The sequence below is a fragment of the Schistocerca serialis genome, chromosome 2 (genome assembly GCF_023864345.2).
Source record: "Schistocerca serialis cubense isolate TAMUIC-IGC-003099 chromosome 2, iqSchSeri2.2, whole genome shotgun sequence".
Lineage (NCBI taxonomy): Eukaryota > Metazoa > Arthropoda > Insecta > Orthoptera > Acrididae > Schistocerca > Schistocerca serialis.
The window spans coordinates 867,743,261-867,753,184 of record NC_064639.1 but is presented as its reverse complement, the minus strand read 5'-3'; the positions used below and the strand labels follow the sequence as shown (position 1 = coordinate 867,753,184).

Genomic DNA, 9,924 nt, shown 5'->3' with positions numbered 1-9,924 from the left:
TTCCAGTCGTTAGGCACCTTTCGTTGCTCAAGTGATCTATGATACATTACTGCTGGAAAGGGAGGAAGTTCTTTTGCATAATCTTTATAGAATCTTACAGGTACCTCATCTGATCCTGAAGCCTTTCCACTACTAAGCGACTGTAGCTGCTTTTGATTTCTGCGATCGGTTATCTCAATATTAATATGTTGGACATTAAACAGAGTTAATGCTATACAATTAGCAATGAATACTCCATTGATAGGTTCATTTTGCTTCGATATACCAGAAAAAAGAGAAAAAACTTTTATTTCAAAAATATGGTAAAAAATTTTATGGGCTATAAAATCTGTGTTATATCCTGTAAGTGAAAATCCACAAAGAGTTATTAAATATGAAACTGAAGGAGTTTCTATGGACAAAAACTTAAAGATTGTGAATTACAAATTATGTCTGATAGTATTTTAAACATTTTGACTAAAATTAATGTATGTATTGATCATAGTTTGATAAAAAATATAAAGTATATCCATTATATACAACAAAATTTTAAAAAGAAGCTAGATAATGTATTAATTTATTATTTTTTGTAGAAGGAAATAATATACATTACCATTGGATAAAAGATTTATCTAGACTTGTTTCACCTCAAATCTCAAGACGTAAAGAATCGAAATTTCTTTTTGGTATGTGTTTATTATACATTAAAAATAAAAAAACATTGATGATCACAGAAATAATTGTTTAATTAATAGGCCTGTAAGGTGTCAGACAAATAACACACCTTACATTGAATTCCAGTTAAATCGATATGTCACATGACTGTAGTGTGTGAAAATGTACAAGTTTTGTTGATAGGCAAATCGAATAAGCAAACTGGTATTTTGTGAATATAGACCAAAAACACTCACACTAGTAATTGCACACAAGTAATTTCGCAGACCCGAACAACGAGACACATTTCTGAGGGAAGAAGAATGTTATGACGACAACACCTTTCCGATGTAGGCTAAACCTTCACAGCGCGACATCCAGCAGATACAGTGAGACACAGGAGCCACAGCACAGACTGTCAACAAAAGTCGCCCTTGTCCCTGCTTGTGGAAAGCCTTTCTACTGGAACATCGCTGGAGATGGCAGATGCACGTGTGAAGAAATCCAGCTCAAGACAATGGTGATTCACTGTTGCCACCTGCCGGGAAAGAAGCTGTTAATCTCAGAATTATATAGCAGAAGTAAAACTGTGCCCTATGAAAGAAACGACGCCTCTGATAGGCCACAGAAACTAATGGGTGGAGTTATAACAAGTGTGAACGCTCTGATTGGCCAGAAAGAAGACGCGTGGCCACCAGTTGTGATATTAGCAAACTGCAGATAGAGAAATTCTTTCTCTTGCAGCAAATTGTCGAGTGTTTGGGCGAGGCGGTTCGCGCCGCACTGAGACAATTGCGAGAGTAATTATGTAAACATTTCTTCTTAGGCTCATTACACCTCTTATGGAGTTAAACTGCAAAGTCTCCTAATACAGAGAATTACATGGAGTACTGACAATTATTGATTGTGAGCGATTTGAGGTCAACGACATATGGGCTTTTCCAGCCAAATAGCATTTACCATGCCAATTAACTCAACTAGTGAATAAATAATAGTCTCGGCTTCACCAAAGGCGCAGGAAATGTATCAGACTTGTGGTTAACAGTCGACAAAGATTCAGAATAGATTCTCAATTTCACAGGTCACGCTAAAAGCAGCCACTCTGTCGACGACGACACTCAGAACTGCAGTCGTCTGTGTCTCTCCTATTTTCTCGTACATTCATGACCTGCAGTTAAACATATTCACGATTGTCGGCCTTAATTGAAGCAGAAACGCGAGATATTCGAATTTACGAAAAGAATTGATCAGCCACTGTAGAGTGCTTCATACTCTGTAGTTACTGAAGTGTTTCAATTGTGTGCTTCTTTTTAATTGCTCTTTATCGACTCCCATCCATTGTTTGGTTATTTTAATTGTGTGTTTTAGCTTAATTGATGTTTCTGGCCCCAGCTGTATTTAATGTTTTTCGAAGTTTATAAACACCCAGACATGGTCAACAGCCATCTTGCTATTAAAATATCTTACAAGGGAACCTCCCCATCGCACCCCCCTTCAGATTTCGTTATAAGTGGATAGGCCTTAAAAAACTGAACACAGATCAATTGAGAAAACAGGAAGAAGTTGTGTGGAACTGTGAAAATATAAGCAAAATATACAAACTGAGTAGTTCAAGGGAACATAGGCAATATTAAGGACGATGCACACGCAGGAGCGCCGTGGTCTCGTGGTAATGTGAGCAGCTGCGGAACGAAAGGTCCTTGGTTCAAATCTTCCATCGAGTGAAAAGTTTAATTTTTTATTTTCAGTTTATGTGACAAACTCTTATGTTTTCATCACTTTTTTGGGAGTGATTATCACATCCACAAGAAAACCTAAATCGGGCAAGGTAGAAGAATCTTTTTACCCTTTCGCCAAGTGTACAAGTTAGGTGGGTCGACAACATATTCCTGTCATGTGACACACATGCCGTCACCAGTGTCGTATAGAATATATCAGATGTGTTTTCCTGTGGAGGAATCGGTTGACCTATGACATTGCGATCAAATGTTTTCTGTTCCCATTGGAGAGACACGTCCTTTCATCTACTAATAGCACGGTTTTGCGATGCGGTCGCAAAACACAGACACTAAACTTATTACAGTGAACAGAGATGTCAATGAACGAACGGACAGATCATAACTTTTCGAAAATAAAGAAGATAAACTATTCACTCGAGGGAAGACTTGAACCAAGGACCTCTCGTTCCGCAGCTGCTCACGCTAACCACGGGACCACGGAGCTCCTGAGCAGACACTATCCTTGATGTTGCCTATCTTATGCATGGACTACACAGTTTGTATATTTTGCTTATTTTTTTCATAGTTCCACACAACTTCTTCCTGTTTCCTCGATTGATTTGTGTCCAGTTTTTCAAGGCCTATCCACTGTGCCAACTTATAACTAAATCTGAGGGGGGTGCCATGGGGAGGTTCCCTTGTTAGAATAGATAGGAATTTCGCTTCACATATGTGAACACCCAATATCAATATTTTATCATTCTACACATATTCTAATTACGATATGTCATAAAGTCATACTTAGAGTAAAGAAAAACATACCTTAATAACGAAAATCTAAGATTTTTATTTTTGCTAACTTATAGTTCTGCCTGATCTGGTACACTAATTTCTGTTAGCGATAACATTTCCTTTACGGGGAGTGTAGTGGAAGCCACATTGAGATTGTTGTCTGCTTACATCACTGTCCATACTGCTGCACTACTCTGAACTTTGCATGCATGAGCTGGTATCTTCCTACTTTGCAGCCTGTAGGTTTGGCACAAATTCCTAAAACACTCACAGAGCATCCTTGGGGAACTGTGGCTCGAAGGTAGATGAGAAACAGTTTCGCACATGTGAGATAATGGCGACCCTGCCAGGATGCTAAAACACCATGGTAAGTTGGTCTGCCATATCATTGGGTACTGACAGCCAATAGGGAGACAGAGATTTGCAATGCACTGAGAGATTTACTTAGTATCTCCATAGTGTAGTTGTAACACCATTGTTAGCTTTAAATTTTTCTTGCAAGTGCACAGATGGCTGACACTGCGTTGATAAGTTGGTTGTGCCCCAACTGGTAAGTGAAAGTCCTACAGTCTTGTTACTGTGTCAAGTTAACTAGGAACAGTAAAGAAAGGATGAAGACAATAATTTTATGAAGCAAGTAAGATCATCTGATTACATGATTACACGAAGTAGGGTTCCTCAGTTAAAATTGCAAACACAGGAATCAGAGAGATTAGCAGTGACCTCGACCGAATTGAGACTGGCACCCAGCATGATACTGTACGGGAACCTCAGGACATGACAACAGACAACACAACGCCACAAGAAATAAAACGGGATGCAGCAGAACAAGGCGTCGTAAGTGGCGACCAACATGTTTCAGAGGTGCAAGTTGATGGGGAACGTCTTGAATACATAGAACCTATAGTATATTTCATAAGGCCTCCCTCACACCCGAATACAGGCAATACAATCGAAATGTGTCACTGCATGGTTCAGTGCAGTCAGCTGCGGACGGGCACGAGAATGTAAATGCAGAACGAAATGCGCTGGGAGAAGAGGTAGTAGACTCGTTAATTTGTCGGAAATTCTCCAGCAATTAACGCGCACCCTAACAATACAAAAGAGAGAGACAAAATAACAGACAAAACAACTGCAACAACAGGTATGTGAGCAGAGTGGACAGTGTGTGGGAACAGTGATACAATTGCAACAACAGATATGTGAGCAGAATGCAGAAACAACGAAACAGCTGCGTGAAATTAGAAAACAAAACATAGAGGTCAAAGAACAATTACGTCAGATTGAGGAAGAGGCAAAAGAATCCCGAGATATCATCGAAAAATTATTAGTAGGTTACACACAGATATGAAGTGAAGTGATATTGACAGGGTCCAGGAGGATGTGCAGACATTGCGCGATGACACCCAGACCGAAATAAAAACGTTGCATGACAACACTCAGGGTGAAATTAAAATATTATGTTACGGTGTCAAAACATTATGTGATGACAACAAAGCATTACGTGACGATATAGACAGTGAAATTGCAAAGATAATCAAATAGGTTAATGCAATTACACACCAAGCAGCAGACAGAGCGCGACAAATAGTTGAAGACAATGTGTTGCAAAAACGCATCAGAAAACCCAGTTCTCAAGAGGTGCGATACTCGCATCATGAGAATAGAAGCGAAAATTAAGAATCAATTAGAAAAAGGCAGAGGAGAACTATTGCGAACAATAAAAGAGTGAAGTGATAAAGATCATACAAGCTCTGAATCCATAACAACGTCTGAGTCAGTGACGCCACCAGAAAAGCAAGAAGTTTCCCAAGGAATGAAAAAACATTTCACGCAAATACAATTTCAGTCACAGGCGGAAAATAAGTTATGCGATAGTTGACCACTTGCCATGTCACAGGTACGTTTCGAAACTTACGAAGAACAGAAGGCACCACGAAGGCACCGGGAATACCAGACATACATTTCGGAACAATTCTGACCACATGTTGCAGCGGCAAGATTAGCCAGGCAAGACACCGAGCCAATACGTGACAGGGAAATGCAAGGATGCGAAGGTTATAGCGTAATGCATACCGCCACTCGCGCAGAGCCAATGGAAGAAAATCATTGAATTCCATTACTACGATATCATGCAAGATTTGGCGAGAGTTACAATGTGCTATATCCAGTGGATTTACTACAACGTGAAAGACTGACACGTGAAATAATCGGAAACAGAAGCGGCGATGATTCTCGAATTTCGTACGGTACCATGACGAGTTACGACAACGATCATTTCCTCACTATAAGGAAGATTCAGCATTGCCGTGAACGAAACTCACTGCATCCACGAACCTTCATTGTTCAATTCAGAGTAGGTCTACCAAAACACTGGACGTTAGAACACAAACTAGACTTTATATGAGCCCATATCTCCAGAACAATAGCAGAAACGATGCAAAACGTAGCAGCTACACGCCAATCATATGAATATTTCAGAGATAAGTTTCTCTTATGCTATGGGTCGAGTGAAGCGCAAAATAGAGTGAAGTATGAACTACTACAAAAACCATACTTCGAGAATTCAGGAGAGAGGAGCCCAGTAAAATTTTTCGAAGCAATGGCAAAGAAACACCAATGGATGTTATATACAATGATGGAGAATTGATTAAATTCTGTACCATGAAGCTACCTCTAAAATACCAACAGTCATTGGTAAGATGCAGAGGCAGTGACGTTGAAGCCTTCAAAGGCATTTCGAGAAAAAAAAAAGCGAAACCCGTGTGGAAACGTGAATGGAAGACCGCGAAATGCGCCGGAGACCTCATGAAGGAATGTCAGTTATTACGAACCGAATGATAACTTCACGCCAAGAAGTGAAAATAGATTCCAACAAAGAAACAGTTATGGCTACAGGACAAAAATGGCACTGGTTATTCACACAGGAATGGCAGTAACTATTACAGGGGGACTAACGGTAATCATAATGGGTATTGGAGGACAAACAGGCCGACAAATGATCAGCAATGAAACCTGTGTCACCAAGTCGAACAAAGACAGGAAGGACCGAATGAAGACGTTGAGATAATGCCACCAAATCCCATTCGAATTAACGAGAGAGCGCCGAAGCCAAGGAGAACAGCGCACATACCCAATCAATCAGCAGAAACGTAATGAGAGAAATAAGCACTTTGACATGAGAGCTGAAAGACGAAGCGACAAAACCACAGGGACTGAAAGAAGTCAAGATACCGCAAACATCAGGTTGGGCAGGAATTAGTTGGGAGAAATTCGCAAAAAACGGGGTGCTGGAACAAAATGAAGCAGGCATAGGAGAAGTTTATTTATGATTTTTCTGATCTTTTTATTTATGTTTATTTTCGGTTAAAATTTATATCTTTAATGAGCTTTTTGTTTATTTATGTTTGTGGAATTCAGTTTTTATTTTTATTTTTGTCAAAATAAAAATGTTGTGCTTGTAATTGATTTGTAATTCAGTTGATTATAGATAGAAAACTGTTAACTGATGAGATTAGAGATATGATACTGCAAGAAGAATTTGACACAGACTGAAAAAACGTAAGTTAAAACAAGGCCCCAAGAGTAGATGACATTCTACTTTGATAGCCTTGGGAGAGCTAATCATCATAAAACTTCCATCTGGTGTGAAAGATGTGTGAAACAGGTGAAATACCTGCAGACTTCACAAAGAATGTAATAATTCCAGTTCCAAAGAAAGCAGTTGCTGACGGGTGTGAAAATTACCAAACTATCAGTTTAGTAAGTCACAGTTGCAAAATACTAACATACATTCCTTACAGAAGAGTGGAAAAACTGGTAGAAACCGACCATGTAGAAGATCTGGTTTCATTCTTGAGTAACATAGGAGCACTCAAGGCAATACTAAGCCTATGACTTCTCTTAGAAGGCAGGCTACGGCAAAGTAAACCTATGTTTATGGCATTCATAAACTAAGAGAAAGCTTTTGACAGTGTTGACTGGAATATTCTCTGAGAAAATCTGTAGATGGCAGGGGTAATATACAGCGAGCAAAAGGCTACTTACAACTAGTACAGAAACTAGATGGCAGTTATAAGAGTCAAGAGGCATAAAAGGGACACTGTGGTTGAGAAAGGTGTAAGACAATGTTGTAGCCTATCCCCGATGTTGTTCTGTGTGTACATTGAGCAAGCAGTACAGGAAACCAAAGAAAAGTTTGGAGTAGGATTTGAAGTTGAGGGAAAAGGAATAGAATCTTTCAGGTTTACAGATGACGTTTTACTTCTATGAGAGACAGAAAAGGACTTGGAAGAGCAACTGAGTGGAATGGACAGTGTCTTGAAAGGAGGGTGTAAGATGAACATCAGCATCATCAAATGCAGAACAAGGGTAATGGAATGTAGTTTAATTAAATCAGGTGATTTTGGGAGAATGAGTGTGTACTGAATAGAATTGAGGAGACAAGAAATTTGTAGCGTAACCTGACTAAAAGAAGGGATTGTTTGATAGGACACATTGAGACATCAGAGGGTCTTCAGTTTTGGAGGGAAGTGTGGGGGGGGGGGGGGGGGGTAAAAATCATTGAGGGAAACCAAGAAATGAGTAAAGTAAGCAGATTCAGAACGATTCAGGTTGCAGTAGCTATTCGGAGACAAAGAGGCTCGCACAGGATAGAGCAGTATGAAGAGCTATGTCAAATTAGTCTTCATACTGAAGACCACAGAAACAACAGCAATGAAGTTACCACAAAATTTGAAATTCAGTTGTCAGGTTAAATACAGTTACATAAAACTCGAGCTCAAAATACCATGTGTGGTGCTACCATTAATTATTTACAGAATGTTGTAGTTATTAACATCAATGTACTTTGGACTCTTAAAACAGCACATGATTGTCTTAATACAAATTGTCAATGCACTGCACCATGAGACAAAAACACTGAATGGTGACATGGAATTGACAAATTTTGAATTGGTTAGGTGTAACTGCAGTATTCGTCTTTAGTTGTTGAAATTACATAGTTATAAGCAAATAATTTTTTCCTCACATGTCTTTTATTTACCAATTCCATTTTATGAAAAGAGATGAGTACAACTGGTGGCACAGACTAACACTTAACTGAACTGAACTGAGACTAAATTCAGACTAAAGTGGCAGGCATCACCAATACTGTATAAGAGAAGATATAACAATTACTATATTACTGGATGTAGAGGCTTATCTCAAGAGGGGTAAGATAGATGCTGCCTACAGGAAAATTAAAAAGACCTTTGGAGAAAAGAGAACCACTTGCATGAATATCAAAAGCTCAGATGGAAACCCAATTCTAAGCAAAGAAGGGAAAGCAGAAAGGTGGATGGAGTATATAGAGGGTCTATACAGGGGCGATGTTCTTGAGGACAATATTATGGAAATGGAAGAGGAGGTAGATGAAGATGAAATGGGAGATACGATACTGCATGAAGAGTTTGACAGAGCACTGAAAGACCTAAGTCGAAACAAGGCCCTGGGAGTAGACAACATTCCATTAGAACTACTGGCAGCCTTGGGAGAGCCAGGCCTAACAAAACTCTACCATCTGGTGAGTAAGATGTATGAGACAGGCGAAATTCCCTCAGACTTCAAGAAGAATATAATAATTCCAATCCCAAAGAAAGCAGGTGTTGACAGATGTGAAAATTACCGAACTATCAGTTTAATAATTCACAGCTGCGAAATACTAACGCGAATTCTTTACAGACGAATGGAAAAACTGGTAGAAGCTAGCCTTGGGGAAGATCAGTTTGGATTCCATAGAAATGTTAGAACACGTGAGGCAATACTGACCCTACAACTTATCTTAGAAGATAGATTAAGTAAAGGCAAACCTACGTTTCTAGCATTTGTAGACTTAGAGAAAGCTTTTGACAATGTTGACTGGAATACTCTCTTTCAAATTCTGAAGGTGGCAGGGGTAAAATACAGGGAGCGAAAGGCTATTTACAATTTGTACAGAAACCAGATGGCAGTTATAAGAGTTGAGGGGCATGAAAGGGAAGCAGTGGTTGGGAAGGGAGTGAGACAGGGTTGTAGCCTATCCCCAATGTTATTCAATCTGTGTATTGAGGAAGCAGTAAAGGAAACAAAAGAAAAGTTCACAGTAGGAATTAAAATCCATGGAGAAGAAATAAAAACTTTGAGGTTCGCCGATGACTTTGTAATTCTGTCAGAGACAGCAAAGGACTTGGAAGAGCAGTTGAACGGAATGGATAGTGTCTTGAAAGGGGGATATAAGATGAACATCAACAAAAGCAAAACGAGGATAATGGAATGTAGTCGAATTAAGTCTGGTGATGCTGAGGGAATTAGATTAGGAAATGAGACACTTAAAGTAGTAAAGGAGTTTTACTATTTGGGGAGCAAAATAGCTGATGATGGTCGAAGTAGAGAGGATATAAAATGTAGACTGGGAATGGCAAGGAAAGCGTTTCTGAAGAAGAGACATTTGTTAACATTGAGTATTGATTTAAGCGTCAGGAAGTCGTTTCTGAAAGTATTTGTATGAAGTGTAGCCATGTATGGAAGTGAAACACGGACAATAAATAGTTTAGACAAGAAGAGAATAGAAGCTTTCGAAATGTGGTGCTATAGAAGAATGCTGAGGATTAGATGGGTAGATCATATAACTAATGAGGAGGTATTGAATAGAATTGGGGAGAAGAGGAGATTGTTGCACAACTTGACTGGAAGAAGTGATCGGTTGGTAGGACATGTTCTGAGGCATCAAAGGATCACCAATTTAGTACTGGAGGGCAGCGTG

General features: G+C 39.3%; 1 protein-coding gene across 1 annotated transcript in view; it reads right to left on the bottom strand.

The window, feature by feature from the left end:
• Nucleotides 1-975: 975 nt before the first annotated feature.
• Nucleotides 976-9,924, bottom strand: part of LOC126455994 (putative odorant receptor 19b) — a 115,612-nt gene continuing 106,663 nt past the window's right edge. Inside the window, exon 4 of the mRNA XM_050091752.1 lies at nucleotides 976-1,171. Within this exon, the coding sequence (XP_049947709.1) occupies nucleotides 1,052-1,171 (120 nt within the window). The 3' untranslated portion in view covers nucleotides 976-1,051. The remainder of the gene's footprint in view (nucleotides 1,172-9,924) is intronic.